The sequence below is a fragment of the Taudactylus pleione genome, unplaced genomic scaffold, assembly GCF_031769625.1.
Source record: "Taudactylus pleione unplaced genomic scaffold, aTauple2 ptg000127l, whole genome shotgun sequence".
Lineage (NCBI taxonomy): Eukaryota > Metazoa > Chordata > Amphibia > Anura > Myobatrachidae > Taudactylus > Taudactylus pleione.
This window is the reverse complement of record NW_028284529.1, coordinates 3,129,441-3,145,854: the sequence shown is the minus strand read 5'-3', so window position 1 is coordinate 3,145,854 and position 16,414 is coordinate 3,129,441. Positions and strand designations below refer to the sequence as shown.

The window sequence follows — 16,414 nt, the reverse complement described above, 5'->3', positions numbered from 1 at the left end:
CTAAGCCAGTGCCTTCAATTTTCCAGGCCATCTTACTGTCCAACAGCTTATCGATGTTGGGGGAGCTACTTAAACAGAAGTGGAGTGTGGTATTAGGACTGCACCTAATAGCATCAAACTGCAGTTGAGTTTCACACAGATCAGAGGGCTACCAATGGTAGGTTGAAATCAGATTGATGCTGGGAACAAATCTACAGATGTCCCCTGTGAAAAAACATTGAGGTCCCCTATAAATCATAACTAAATGATGAGACATTAAACCTTAATAAAAGAATAATCAACATACAGATTTACATGAGTTAAAAAGATCAGCTAACAAAGCTACCAAGGTTTGCACTCACAGAACTTATTATAAGAGTACACCTGTAATTACAGCAAGGGGCACTGTAAGCCGATTCCCATTACCTCACTTGTAAATGGCCCAATGTGGCCCGCTACCAGTGATAATTGAAATGTTTAAAGTGGCACTTGTATAATGAACAAGTACAGTGTTCACGCTAGGCCTGGCACCGGATCTAGAAAGGGGCACTCCTGCACGCGCCCAAAAAGGAGACGTGGTCATGAGAAAAGGGAGCATGTTTTTAAGATGCGCTCCCTTATCAACACTCTTGGGGGCGTGCCTGGCACTTATGGACATTCCGGGCTGCCCCCAAGCTCTCCTGTCTCTGTGAATAGATGCTGGGTGCATGTGCCTGGCATCTATTCACCTGCGGTGATCGCTGCAGTGACCTACAGGTGGGGATGGCACCCGCTATGTTGTTTTAGAGGGACGCCGCCAAAAGGGCAGGGCACATTCTGGCCTTTTGAAGTCAGGCAGGGCATGGTGCCCTGCTAAAACAGCCTAGTGGGAACCCTAAAGTATCACTAACAATAAGGCAATGCTTACAAAGTACAGCAAGAGAGAAAGCCTTAATATAAAATGCTTTTTCTCTCTTAAAGGAGGTGTTACAAAAATATTAATTCTGTTACCAGGAAATATAGACTCTCTGAACCTTAGCTGCAGCCAGAAGTACGAGTAGGGCTTCCTAATAAAACCAAACTCAAAAATCAGAAAATGACAATTTGTACAGCTTGCTATATTTACTAAATGAAGAGTATTGCCAGGTCATCAATTTACAAAATGACATCAATTTCCTACATGCTGCACTAAAATTAAATCAACTGAATGCCTGGAATTACACGTACGTGCATTTGAACTAATTGAAGTGCAACATACATATATTTGGGGAAAACTAGGTGTCTATGTACTAAGCCTTGGAGAGAAAAAGTGGACTGAGATAAAGTACCAACCAATCTGCTCCTGTAATTTTCAAGCACAGGCTGTAAAGTGAGTTAGGAGCCTTTAGGTTGGTACTTTATCTCCAAGACTTAGTACAAGGACTCAATTATCTACATCGATGCACCGTGCCGTTCCAGAATGGCCCACTGAGTGATCGGTATGCTAAGTTTTGTCACTTGTAATGTCTACCTTAAGTGCCTGATATGTTCGCAGTCATGGTACTTCCGGCATTATTGAACTACCATTTTAAGAAAACCATTCCTAAAATGTATGCAAGTTTAGTGTTCACGTAATCTCATGTATTTCTTACATATTTTACACACAAAGGGGGAAATTCAATTCAGTGCGCTGTTGATAGCGCCATGAGGGAGCTCCAGGAGTTATGCAATTCAACGCACTGTTTATTCCGACAGTTAGAAGTTGAGTCCGATAATGTCGGTTCTCGCAACTTAGCCTGGGTGTTTCGTTGTGAGAACAGTCATTCTCTGGGCGGAATTCAATTCTCTCCAGCCCCTATCGCGCCCGACGGAGCTATTCTATTCTTGCTCCTGTCGGGCGCAATCACCTGCCAAGCGCTACACTTCAGCTCGCAGCCCCTGGGGGATGAGAGCTGAAAAGTGCGAAAAGTGACATGTTTGGGCGCCCAAACATCACTTTTCGCGATCGCGCCCAGCACTTTGGTTGGGTTTAGCTGCTTTACGCGGCTAAACCTGACCTCTATGGGCGCGATCAGCATGAAATTCTGGCACAATTGAATAGCGGCCCGCGATCTCCTGTCACTTTAGACGGGAGATGCGGGCCGCGAAATCAATTGAATTCCGCCCTCTGACTAATGTGCCGGCCACTGGGCTTTTAGTGCCGTGCTAAGCTGGAAAATAGCCTTGTGGCTAACACTTTAGTCCAATTTCTCCTCGAATCCTCAGGAAGTTGCGAGAAGAAATTAAAGTCGCCCTAACAGCGTGCTGAATTGAATAGCTACGGGAACTCCCTCCTGGCGCCATCAACAGCGCACTGAATTGAGTTCCCTCCAAAGATGGCAATTCGATTAGGAGCATGTTTGCAAAAGTTTGTTTCATGAAACTCACACCGTGTGAACGTGCATAGTATTTTTTTCAGTGGTTTTATACAAGTTTGTAAAAAGCTATCACTTTTTACCTCTGCAAGTTCTATAACTCCTGCCATCAGTACGCCACCACTCTATTTATCCCATTATTGAGATTTTTAGAGAAACTCACCATAAAACTGACAGGTCTTTATTGGCCAAATTATGCTACCTCACAAAGTGCCTGACTATTCATTGGGAGTGGTGTACCAACGATTCTGCATGGTGTACCAACATCTTTACCATAAAGTAAAGAATTTCATTACTGTTCATCTGCTCACAATCAAGTGTGAATTTCCTCAGTAAAACCAATGCAAGTTTGGGATTCAATCGCACATGCAGGTATCTTACTGGCAACCTGACTGAAATAACACAAAATAGTGTAAGTTTTTGAAACTCACAAAATATAAATTTAATTTGCAATATGTTGCATTTAGGGATAAGATACATCCGCATAGCACGATAAATACATGACCTACACGCAGTCTCCCCCTACACAAGAGGGACTATAAACAGTGCCCATACTCCCACATGTGTACACAGTCAGTGCCACTACGGTAGGCCCCGTCCAGAGACGGCAGCTACTGACAGTAGATGCTGCGACTTGTAGTGTCACATCGGCGGGGTAGGGCCACATCACACGAAGTAGCCAAAAACAACACGTGGTCTGCGGCCCCGCCGGTCACGTGCTCCCTACAAGCAGCAGCACGGGCGCGCGCCGTCCCCGCTCCGTTAACCCCATCGCCGCTGCGACACTAACAAAAGCCCCGGTGCACAGGCACATGAGGGCGCCAGGACTCGGAGGGCAGGGGTGATTATACAGAGTCCCCCTACCCAGGGCCGCCGTCCCGTCTGCCCCAGCAGCAGGGCCCCGCCGTCTCTCACCGTCTCCTTGCTGTCGATCTCTATCTTGAAGGTCTGCTGCTGCAGCGTTTTTATGGTAAGATGCATGGTGGCTGCGCTCTGTCACCCTCCCGGTGCCGCTGTCTCCTGGCTGGCGTTGCGGGGCCCGTGTTCCGGCCTAGCGGAGCTCTGTGGTTGTTCGTCTGATCCTCTTTCGGCTTCCGATCTCCGGCTCTCTCCGTGCTGGCGGCGAGGGTGTCCCCGCTGCGGTGCTGTCCGTGCGTCCGGCGCTGTGCGGCTGCCAGGGCGTGCGCTCCTCTAGCTGACGGTTATTTCGCTGTCTCATCAGCACGGCCTGTCCGCCGCCGCCATCATGACTCCGCTCACTGCCAGGCGCGCGGGCTGCACCGCGCATGCGCACGCTCCACAGGAAGGGGGAGGGAGGCGCCCGGTCCCGAGCGTATGGGCGGGGCCAACAGGTGACGTACGGCACTGGGGGCGGGGCTCGAACAGCGAGAGTTCAGCGACAGCGTCGGCGTCTGACGAGTCATCATCATCATCACTGTCTGACATTGCATAGTACGGCACGCCCGGCGGGATGGGGTCCCTGCAGGCTCTCTCTCACACGCTGCTCCTGTGACCTTCCTTGTACAGCCGCCAGCACTCGTTGCTCGGTCTTATCCCACATTTACAGGCCAAAGCCAGGCACAGTCACTTTATTAACGGACTATTATTTAAGGCTATATTGACATGAAAGCGATTAATATGGGGGTTCAAGTTTTGACCATGGGGCCCTCACTTCTGTCACAGTCGCCGCAACAGGAAAGTGGACATGTCTGCAGAGGACCCGAGCTCCTGTGATATAACCAACAACCGGGGAGCACGTCTGCGGTCTAGTTGCAGAGACTGTGCTGCAGTTTGGGGCCCCATGTTCTGAACATGAACCGAACCTATGGATAGTATTGGTATGAGGAGAAATATGGGTGACTTACAGATCCTCCAACATGACCCCATCAACCAGATACAAAATGCTCTGCTCCTGTACTTCCCTCTTCATGTATAATTGCTGTCACCTGGGTTGAAACACCTTTCTCATCAATTTAAGGCCCCCATACAACAGCAATTGATTGCAGCAATCGTGCAATTTGCAATCAATTGTGTATAAAAATCTTTACCTTTTTCAATCGATTGCAGAGATACCACAATCAATTGAAAAAGGGAAAGATTTTTATACACAATCGATTGCAAATGCATGATTGCTGCAATCAATTGCTGATGTATGGGGGTGTTTAGTTCAACACAGGTGACAGCAATCATACATGCAGAGGGAAGTCCAGGAGCAGAGCATTTTGTATCTGGTGGAAGGGGTCATGTTGAAGGGTCTGGACTTACAATTTAGCTGGTGTTCTCTGCAGTCTGATGCCGCTACTCTGGCAGCAGTCACGTTACAATTCACTTTTCAGCAGATTACCACATTTTAGCTCTTTACTGCAAAACTAGAGACGACATAATTTAGTGCTGATGAGCGTGTTTCTTCACTGGATTATTTTGTCTCAAGTCTTTTGCGCTTGTCATTTCGTTTTCAGGATTATTGATTGTGTAGTGCAAGTGTGTAATGCCGACCTCTGTCTCTGCATTATTTTACCGTATGCTGGGTACACACCTGAAGATTTGCTAAATGCTTAGACCCGGCAGAGCTATTGAATCACTGTGCATCCGTACACATGGGCATTTTTAGTTCAGTACGTTATTTCTGCAGAGGACTTCAATAGGATCGGTAGGTCGGGGATGAGATAGCGTGTGCAGAACGTCCAAGGCCAGATTAACAAAGGGGCAGAAGGAGTTCCAGCTCCAGACCTCCATATAAAAATAGGCCCATCATCATGACTTTTATTTATTGACAGTTTCTTATATAGCGCAGCATATTCCGTTGCGCTTTACAACTGGAAACATTTATAGAACAAAACAGGGTAATAACAGACAGACATAGAGGTAAGGGGGCCCTGCTTGCAAGCTTACAATCTAGGGAAATACACAAGGACCTCATGATGATCACACAACATTGGCCACACCTCACTGATCACACCTCCACTTCATATAGTAGGCCCTTGATCTTTTTCCATCCACATCAGGCCCTTAATCCAAAATAACCAAATTACTAGCTAGTTATGGGGTGAGGACAGATGCAGGAGGTAGGCTCTGATTTTGTCCCGCCTGCAGCGGCTGTGATACACGGCGCCAATCCCCTGGGAGTTTACTTTTCAGGCATACCCAAAGCAATTTTAAAAACAAGTTTAAAGGTACAGTTAGGGTAATGTTTTATGTGGCTCCTCCTCTGCTATTGTTGGTCTATGCTGCAGCCCCCACTGAGCAACTGTCACTGGTTAATATGACTACTGACCAATGGCGGCTCCAGAGGTGGAGCTGTAGCGTGGTCCAAAATTCAAATAGGGGAGTCCCACCAACTGTCACCCCAAATGCTGACAAACATCACTGGCAGTTGGTGTGGCTCTCCTATTTGAATTTTGGACCGTGTTGCAGCTCCACCTCTGGAGCTGCCACTGCTACTGACTATAGTGTAAGCTTGTTTTAACCTAAATGAAAGATAACAATAGTCAGGGATGTAACTAGGTATTTAAAGGCTCCATAGCAAAGGTTTGTAAGGGCCCCTATGTACCACTCAATGGTGAAAAATGTATATAATACATGTAACTTTGACAAGTAAGATGGGCTCGCATGAGCTCTGGGCCCCATAGCTGCACTCATTGCATCTATGCAATTATGAATGCAGGTAGGATGTGATTTCTAACCATATTCAGCTGATCATGTGACTTGCTATAGAACTGTATTCGTTAATATGTCTACTGACCTGGTATAAACTATCTGCTTATGTCATCTCACAATGTAAGGTATGCTTACTTTAACCTAAATTGTATATATAAAATTAATGATGGATAGAGAGCAATGGTTAAATGCAGAAAGAATGTGTTTAATAACCTTAATAAGTTGATCATGTAACTTGCTATAGATCTGTCAGTTATGAACCTTATCTCTTATTATGTCTACTGACCTTGTAATGTAAGCTTATTTTAACCAAGATGAGAGAGAGAGATATTGTAAAAAGATTAATGGATAGATAGCAATGGCAAAATTCATGCAGGAGATGATTTTTCACATCAGTATACTGACCATGTGTTTGAATTACATCATAAATAGCCTTTGTGATGCCACTGAGCTTTGGCAGAAAGGTTACTGTTTTGTTGAGAACTCTTGGGTATAAACTATATTTGCTTATATGACATCTCACAATGGGGCAGATGTATGAAGCTCTGGAAAAGTGATGAGTGGAGAGTGATAACCGACCAACCAATCAGCTCCCAACTGTCATTTTTCAAACACAGCCTGTAACATGACAGTTGGGAGCTTTATCCACTTTATCACTTTCCAGAGCTTCATACATCTGCCCCTGTGTAAGGTATGCTTTAACCTAAATGTCATATATGAAATTAATGATTGATAGCATTTATGGGTACTTGTGTACTTTACGGACTCATTGCAGATAGAACACAATGAATGTTTTAAATGGTACTTGTGTACTTTACGTACAGAAATACCGAAAGTCATCCCCACCTAAAGAAGAAAGTTGTCCCCTCGCAGGCTCGGTAGCTCGCTACGCTCGCCGCAAGGTTATATTCCCCCTCTATGCCCACTTGGATGGTAAGGAATGACTCTGGACACTGGCTGATGACGTCAGGGTCCTCTCCGTGAAGGGGATTTAGACATTACCATGATTGATAATAATAATGAGTGTAGGCCACTTGGGTTCTCTCTGCAATGAGTCCGTAAAGTACACAAGTACCCATTAATGAAATACACGTCGGATGTGATTAATAACCTCCTAAGATTGATCGTGTGACTTGCTATAGAATGGTTTATCAACTCTATCTATTAATATGTTTTACTGATTTTGTAGTGTAAGCCTATTTTAACCTAAGATAAGCTGATAGAAATATAAATACAGAGATAGATTGTAAATAAATTATTAATGGATAGATACCAATGGCAATGCAGGAGATGATTTTTCACTTCACTATACTGACCATGTGTCTTGTTACATCATAAATTGCCTTTGTGATGTCACTGAGCTTTGATAGAAATGTTACCATTTGTAGAGCACTTTGTTATGAACTGTATCTGCTGATATGACATCTCACAATGTAGGTATGCTTACTTTCACCTAAATTTTGTACATAAAAATGATAGATACCGATGCGCCCAAGTTCATTGTGGCTAATCGCCAGAAACGTGCGTGCTCATCAAGCTATGCGCCACGATAGGCTGTGGCGCGTCCCCCAATCGCGGGAGTGCGTCTCCATTCAATCCTATGGAGACGCGAATGCGTGCCTCCAATTGCGGGAGTGCGTCTCCCATTAATTCCTATGGAGAACCAAATGCGTGTCTCCGATCGCGGGAGTGCCTCGCTCCACGCATGGCGCGCTTCGCTGCGCTACAGGCAAGGATGTAGCTGGGCATATCTGTAGATAGAGCAATGGTTATAGTCAGAATGGTATTAATAACCTTAATAAGTTGATCATGTGACTTGCTATAGCGCTGTCAGTTATTAACTATATCTCTTATGTCTACTGACCTTGTAATGTAACCTTATTTTAACCAAAATGATAGAGACATTTTAAAACGATTATTAATCGATAGATTGGAATGGTAAAATTCATGCAGGAGATGATTTTTCACAGCATACTGACCATGTGTTCGCATTACATCATAAATAGCCTTTGTGATGTCACTGAGCTTTGGCAGAAAGGTTACTGTTTTGTAGAGAGCTTTCAGTTATGAACTGTAGCTGCTATGACATCTCGCAATGTAGGTATGCTTACTTTCACCTAAAGTTTATAAATAAAAATGATAGATAGCAATGGTTAAATGCAGAGAGAATGTGATTCATAACCTTAATAAGTTGATCATGTAATTTATGAACTGTATCTTTTATTATGCCTACTGACCTTGTAATTGTTGTCCGACTGGAGCATGAAGGGTTCACAGGTGGAATGTAATGGTAAGGCCCACTGAAGGGAGGCTGTGGAAAGCTGAAGGTGTGGCTAGCTGATTGAGGGTGTGTGGCAGAAAGCGTTGCAATGCCGTCTCAGTGGCTGCCATATAATTTAGAGACTAAGCAATGGCCACCATATAATCCAGAGAGCAGTGATTGCCATATAATACATGGAGCATTGCAGTGACACCATATAATGCATAGAGGGGACTGTGCACCTGCTGCCGCCCTCAGGTCCTGCTCAGACTCCCACAGCACGGGAATTCCTGGGCAGCCAGCTGTACTATGTGGAGCGCTGTCTGTGTACGCATGTGGCTCTGGGAGTTGTAGTTCTTTACACACAGACATCACTGCTTCCCAAAAATCATGGGTGGATGGGTACGGAAACACTACAACTCCCAACATGCTTCGTGCCTATGTAATGTTTTGTTGTTTGAGTCCCCACCTCCAAATACCGGGTAAAATATGCGCTATATTTGTAGACCTGTGTCGCCAGACACAAGAATGCACCAGACTGTAGTACAAAGTACCTGAACCAACTCAGATGAAATTGGAGAGCAGTTGTGCAATAGTACAGTCCATTCCAAGCATCTTCAGGCTCCTCTCCTCTGCCAGAGCACAGCAGTGTGACATGCAGTATGCCCAGTAGCTGTCCCCTCTAGGCCCCGTCACTGCCCCTCTGAGCCCAGTTACTGCCCCCTAAAAAATAGTTACCATCGGAACTCCATCGAATGGTAAAAATACTGCCTTTGAAAGAACCACATTGATGGTCTGCAACCATCGCATTTTGATGTCCATCCCTACTACACTCTAAACACCACATACGGCCTAACAATACACAAGTCACAATAGGCTGTATATAACAGACAATACACAGGTCTACAAATATAGCTCAAATGTTACCCGGTACTTGGAGGTGGGGACTCAAACAAAAAAACGCTCGGTCCCTCATGACGCTGTGACCAGTCAGCAGCGCTGATCTGTGCTGTCAATCAGTTTTATGCTCCAAGAGCAGAGTAAGGGGAGGAGTGTGCGAGTGTGATCTCCCGCCCTCCCCTCACCCTCTGCTCCACAGAGGATCTAGAATGTCCAGGACTCCAGCCTGCTGAGTGTGGCTGGGGGCTTTCACCGATAGGCAGGGGATGAGGCCAGTTACATTACTGGAGAAAGCCGCCGTACCCCGTCGGTAATCTACAGGAGTCGGGACTGTGCCTGCAGAGGAAGCCATATGTGAGAATCCTGCCTGCTGAAGATGTCAGTGGTAGGTGCTTTGACGGTTGGTACAGGATGAGGCTTCAGGAAAAGTACATACAGAATGGGAGGATACAAAGGACACAGACAACCTATGGGTCAGAAAGAAAGAAGGGCACAGTTCTTATATGCACATGGGGATAAAGATACAAAAGGTTTGTTCACTGTGCACTGAGATATGGATTATGTTTGAGCAAACTGCCTCACTAATTGGTGAGCCCACAGGCTTCTGGGTCCAGGGGGGCCCACACCGCACACCCTATCACTTTGGCGCCGGTATCAGTGCTGTCAAAATTGCCTGGAAAATAGTTGCCGCTGCCATTTTCCCAGCATCATGCGCAGTAGGGAAAGCAAACGGGTGGGTGTTGGTGCCTAACTCTAACCTTCCCCCCCCTAAACCCGCTACGCTCCCTAAACCTAACCCCCCCCACGGCTAACGCTAAGGGCGCCTTGTTTGAGCTGGCGTTCCGGCGTCAGGATTAAGATAGGGATCATTATTTTGACGCCTATCTTAAGACCCTTGTCAGGATTTCCTTGTCGGTATTGAGACTGGCGGTATCGTGGCTGCCGGTCTCATAACTACATCCCCAGTATACAGTGTATAACATACATTTACATGTATAACAACATACAGGTCATGGTACACGGTTTACATAACAACCTCCTACAACAATACATAGACCTCAGTATAAAGTGCACATAACAACTGAATTCTACCCCCCCAAACTCCCACTCACCTCTTGCAGATGGATCAGTAATAGTCACTGAGCAGGCAGGAGGAGAAGCAGCCATGAGACGTGAACTTTGACCTTGACTATCTAAAAAAAGTGTACTTTTAATTTTTTTGTACATAAAGTATGTTATACACTTAAATACAATCTCTCTTTGGTATAAGTTTCATTTTGGCATGCCTTTGGGAACGAGTAAAAAAAATATGAAGTACTGCAGTTGAACCCTTCTTGCACTAACCATGCCACTGGCAAGTTCAGAGTTGTCTTGTGTCTCTGTGTTCTAGGGATGGCCATCGGTGATAACCATTGATGGTACACTAATAATTTATGGTGAACTATCAATGGTTTGTGCCACTCGATGGCCACCACTGTCAGGTGTTTTGCAAGCTGCCAGCTAATCAAAAAACAAGAGACGGGGCTTAAGTGGCAGGGCTTAGCGGACAGCCAGGGGGCAGAGCTAAGCTTTGTGTCATGAGCAGAAAACAACCCATTAGGTTCTATTTCACCATCGAGGGAGGAAAAGAATTGTCTCTCTGCCATCGATGGCGAAACAATTGGCCATCGGTAGGAAACAATCGATGTTTGTAAATTATTGATGGCCATCCCTACTATGTTTTTCTCAGTCTGGCTGCAGCTTCTACATTAAGATCTAGTGATAGAAGGGACTAAGACAGTTTACCTAATACAGCACCTGAATCAGAGATGTTTTCTATCCCGATGGTTAGCGCACATCTCCGATGGTGGGAGTTTTGCACATCTGCAACCCTCCGTCTGCGAGTTCGCTTGCAGAGCCTCCCAGCCGCAGCCTGATTGACAGGTTGAGGCATTGCGGGGGAATTCCTGGGCATCGTTTCCGAAAATGGGGGCGTGACGCCCTCTGTCTCCGGGAGGGATGAGGCCAGGGTCTGCGTTGATGAATGCAGACTTCCTGGCCTTGCAAGCTACCAGGACCCAGCCAGGCTGTGGTAAGATTCAGCAGCCACAGCCTGGCCAAATTTTTACAGGTTTCCTTTTGCAATAGGTTTCCTTTTTCATTCTTTTCCTCTTGATAGGTGATGCTCCCACACTGCTTAAACTTTCATTTAATGACTGCAAAGCTGATTCAGTCATGCCTGCTGCCACTTCTGTGTCACTTTCCTCATCAATTGCTGTGCTTGGTCCTCCCTCAGCAGTTAAAGAATTCCTTTTAATTTTTCCTACAGTTATCACAAATCATTTGATCCCTATTGACATGTGGCTGTATTTGAATCATCCGTGGTAGCACCTTCCTTCATTGTTTTCTACTGCTGATATGTCCTTTAATAACAAATGGGTTGCAGCACTGAGTCCTAATGTACTTCTCCATTTGTCAGGCTCCTGATAAAACTACAAACGGATGGGAGCCTCCAGAAAGTCGGCTGGCGCTCCCGGCCCCCGGCAAGGCTTGTGTCATAATGTCCCCATGCCCTGCTTCACAATGCTGGTAATTTCTGCACTGTGTAGCGGTGGAGGGACCAAAATTATGTGATCGCGTGGTCATGCCCCCCACTCCGATCCTAAGGCCGGGTAATATCCCTAGCCACACTCCCTATGTGCCACCACGCCCCCCAACTATGCCATCCTGGCTGCCCCCTCCCAGAGGCAAGCATGTCTTGTATCACTAGTTCTCAATGCAGAAGCTACAGCCTTAGTTTCAAAACAAGCCCAACATGAAAGTTCTACCACAATTAGAAGCAAAGTTATGATTCATTTTAGTTGACCTTGCAAGCAAAAATTTGACATATCTTGTCATGTTTGCAACCCTGTTGCATGAACACAGTGTATCACTGAGGGCTAAAATTTTACATATGAAAGTTTCTTTATGTCGTCTATTATCCTACCAAATTTCATGAAAATCTGAGACGGTCAGGTTGGACGCTGTGATGATTTGGCATGGAATGACCCAGGTGGGATGTGATTTATAACCTCAAAAGACTGATCATGTGGCCTGCAATAGAACTGTCAGTTATCAACTGTATCTCGTAATATGCCTACTAGCTGATAGATAGAATTAATGAAATACACGTTGGATGTGATTTCCCTAGTTCCAGTACTAGTACTGTGTGACCCAGCCAGAGGACCGCAACCTGCCCGTCGGACGCTGCGAAGTCCATATCTCCTTGCCAGGATCCCCAGTGAACACTGCCGGCAGGTTAGACTCTGTGCCTCTGGTCTGGGTCTTTGCCAATACTCGGTACTAGTTTCAGTACCCAGTCCCGCACATGAGCAGGAGTTACATCTGCCTAGCAACCTTTATTACAGAATCCTCAGGGTCCCTGTCATGTCCAGACCTTTGTCTGGATTCACAAAATATCCTATCCGTGACAGTGATTTATAACCTCAAAAGACTGATCATGTGACCTGCAATAGAACTGTTAGTTATCAACTTTCTCATAATATGCCTACTGTGTAGTGTAAGCTTATTTTAACCAGATGGATAGCAAAATGTGATTTATAACTTTACTAGGCTGATCACAGTGATTCCGCTGAGCCAATAAAAATAAAAAATGTTTTTATTAAAATTGTGTTCCTACCTGACCTTTTCTCGGTTCCATCTAATTAATTTTTTATTTGTAAATCTAACTATTTAGCAGCTACAGCCCATGTAGCAGATGATGTTGGCCCCGTTAGAAAGAAAACAAACACATTGGCCCCCACATGAAGAAAATTACACATTGGTCCTGGTAGTAAAAAAAAAAAAAAAACATTTTGGCCCCCACATGAAAAAACACACACATTGACCCTGGTAGTAAAATAACCAAACACATTGGTCCCCACATGAAGACAAACACACATATTGTAAAAAAAAAAACGCATAATATTGGTATCTGCCAATTTTGCACTTAAAAGCCGCTATAAAGGGGTATATATCCCCCTGGTATTATCCTCACCAAGATAAACATACATAAAAAGAATAATTAGATAATACCCCTCTGCGCTTAAAAAGAGATCAATAATGCCACTTAATGTTGCAGTGTCTTGATCTGTATGGACACCAACTTCTTTGCACAAAAATGTTTTGCAACAAAGTGAGAGGTGTATGTTCCAGTGGTCAGAAACATGTAAAGATACAAACACAGAATCTAGTGCAGACAAATCAAAACTAGTGTCTCATTGCAAATCAAGCATATAATCAGCATAGATTTATGGCCACATGTGAACGAAAACTTCAAGAAATAATTTTTGCAATATGATGAAGGAAAGAACTTCCGAAAATAATTAAAAAGATATTTTAAATAAGACATGATCCAAATTGCAAAATCCGTGTATGGATAACAATCAGATATTCACAGCTAATACATCCAGAAAATATTGGTGAGGGTGGCTTCGTACCAGAATCAAGTGAATCTGGTGCATATAGAAACCCTGTAGATGTTCTCACTGCCAACAGGAAGGAACCCCGGCTTCACAGATGGGTAACACCATCCTCTCCTGGTGTTGTAAGGCCAACCATCCCTCTTCCTCTTCCAACGCGTTTCAATCCGTACTCTGATCTTTCTCAAGGCATGAGTATGTGTGTTCCCCCTCCGGATATTTATACTCAGTGGTTACTGAAACACCTAATTACTGGGAGGAGCCACCTTCATTCACTGTAAAACAAAGTGCATTTACAAAATAAACTTGTAAGACTATCTAATACAAAGAATTTCTATCTAATATATGTCATCCCCAATAGGGTCGCTATATAAATGACTGGAAATGAGCTTGGAAATGCACTTTAATCTTTATCTAAAAACCGTTTTTATTAACTTCCAGCCCGGCTACTAATCTTATCCCTGCAGTCTCCCAGTACTATGGTTCCTTATGTGGAAAAAATCTATCTCTGTGAATTGAGCCTAGTGCCGGAAATGGGAGGAACTAGCAAGTCTACCAGCCCCAATGTTAGTGACATATCTGGTATAAGAGACTCGTCAGCGCCCATCTTTAGTTCTGAACGGAAGCGCGGCCATCGTAAAAAATGGCAAGCCTTCCAGCTTCCATATTGATAACATTACTGGCATAAGGAACTAATCCGAAGCCATCTTTAGTTCAGGTGTCCAGCCATTATAACTATTATAAAATACATATATAGCCATATTTGAAAAGGTAAAATAGCGAAGTATCTTATAGATATAAAAATAGATGATATTAAAATCCACATAGTAGGTGAGCCACCTTAATGAAGTTTAACTTGGAACCTATACTTTCAATTCCAGAAAAACATCTTATAGTGAGTATGAATCCCATGATTTGGATTTCCACAATAACTACACATATTTGTTACATACACAAAATATATACAATTAGATTTAAAAAGTATTAGTGCAATTAAATATACATAAATCAACTGTAGAAGAGATATTGCAAAAGAAAAAAACCTTATAAACAATGTAAATTGAATAAGAACTGTATCCACAATTATTCTTGAAGGGGTACATTTCATTATAGATGGCTTAAAATTCCCAAGGTTGGTAATTCTTATCTTCCTTAATTGACATCTGATTTTATCCACATGCATGGTAGTCCCTTGATGAAACAGAAAGGGCGACGTATAAGTGTCAAATACCTCTGTCAAAAAGGCACCTTTCCTGGCAAGTATAAACAATACATACAGTCAGGTGTATAAATATTGGGACATTGACAGAATTTTCATATTTTGGCCTCTATTCACCACCACAATGGCTTTGAAATGAAACAAACAAGATGTGCTTTAACTGCAGACTTTCAGATTTAATTTGAGGGTAATTGCATCCAAATCAGGTGAACGGTGTAGGAATTACAATGGTTTCTATATGTGCCTCCCACTTTTTAAGAGGCCAAAAGTAATGGGACAAACTAAACAATCCTAAATCTAACTTTCACTTTTTAATACTTTGTTGCAAATCCTTTGCAGGCAATTACAGCCTGAAGTCTGGAACGCATAGACATTACCAGACGCTTGGTTTCATCCCTGGTGATGCTCTGCCAGGCCTCTACTGCAAATGTCTTCAGTTCCTGCTTGTTCTTGGGGCATTTTCCCTTCAGTTTTGTCTTCATCAAGTGAAATGCATGCTCAATCGGATTCAGGTCAGGGGATTGACTTGGCCATTGCATAACATTTCACTTTTTAGCCTTAAAAAATTCTTTGGTTGCTTTTGCAGTATGCTTCGGGTCATTGTCCATCTGCACTGTGAAGCGCCATCCAATGAGTTCTGAAGCATTTGACTGAATATGAGCATATAATATTGCCCAAAACACTTCAGAATTCATTCTGCTGCTTTTGTCAGCAGTCACATCATCAATAAATACAAGGGAACCAGTTCCATTGGCAGCCATACATGCCCATGCCATGACACTGCCACCACCATGCTTCACTGATGAGGTGGAATGTTTTGGATCATGAGCAGTTCCTTTCCTTCTCCATACTCTTCTCTTCCCATCACTCTGGTACAAGTTGATCTTTGTCTCATCTGTCCATAGGATGTTGTTCCAGAACTGTAATGGCTTTTTTAGATGTTTGGCAAACTCTAATCTGGTCTTCCTGTTTTTGTGGCTCACCAATGGTTTACATCTTGTGGTGAACCCTCTATATTCACTCTTGTGAAGTCTTCTCTTGATTGTTGACTTTGACACATATACACCTACCTCCTGGAGAGTGTTCTTGATTTGGCCAACTGTTGTGAAGGGGTTTTTCTTCACCAGGGAAATAATTCTTCTGTCATCCACCACAGTTGTTTTCTGTGGTCTTCCGGGTCTTTTGGTGTTGCTGAGCTCTCCAGTGCATTCTTTCTTTTTAAGAATGTTCCAAACAGTTGATTTAGCCACACCTAATGTTTTTGCTATCTCTCTGTTGGGTTTGTTTTGATTTTTCAGCCTAATGATGGCTTGCCTCACTGATAGTCACAGCTCTTTGGATCTCATATTGAGAGTCGACAGCAACTGATTCCAAATGCAAATGTCACACCTAGAATCAACTCCAGACCTTTTATCTGCTTAATTGATAATGAAATAATGAGGAAATAGCCCACACCTGTCCATGAAATAGCTTTTGAGTTGATAGTCCCATTACTTTTGGCCCCTTAAAAAGTGGGAGGCACATATAGAAACCGTTGTAATTCCTACACCGTTCCCCTGATTTCGATGTAATTACCCTCAAATTAAAT

The 16,414-nt window shown here is 43.9% G+C and overlaps 1 protein-coding gene across 2 annotated transcripts in view; it reads right to left on the bottom strand.

Moving 5' to 3' along the window:
- Positions 1 to 3,689, bottom strand: part of RAD23B (RAD23 nucleotide excision repair protein B) — a 28,323-nt gene extending 24,634 nt beyond the window's left edge. The window contains exon 1 of one of the 2 annotated variants that reach the window (XM_088472601.1): positions 3,267 to 3,689. In XM_088472601.1, coding sequence (XP_088328727.1) covers positions 3,267 to 3,332 — 66 coding nt within the window. In that variant the 5' untranslated portion in view covers positions 3,333 to 3,689. The remainder of the gene's footprint in view (positions 1 to 3,266) is intronic. The other variant, XM_088472600.1, reaches the window with a different exon arrangement.
- Positions 3,690 to 16,414: the final 12,725 nt, after the last annotated feature.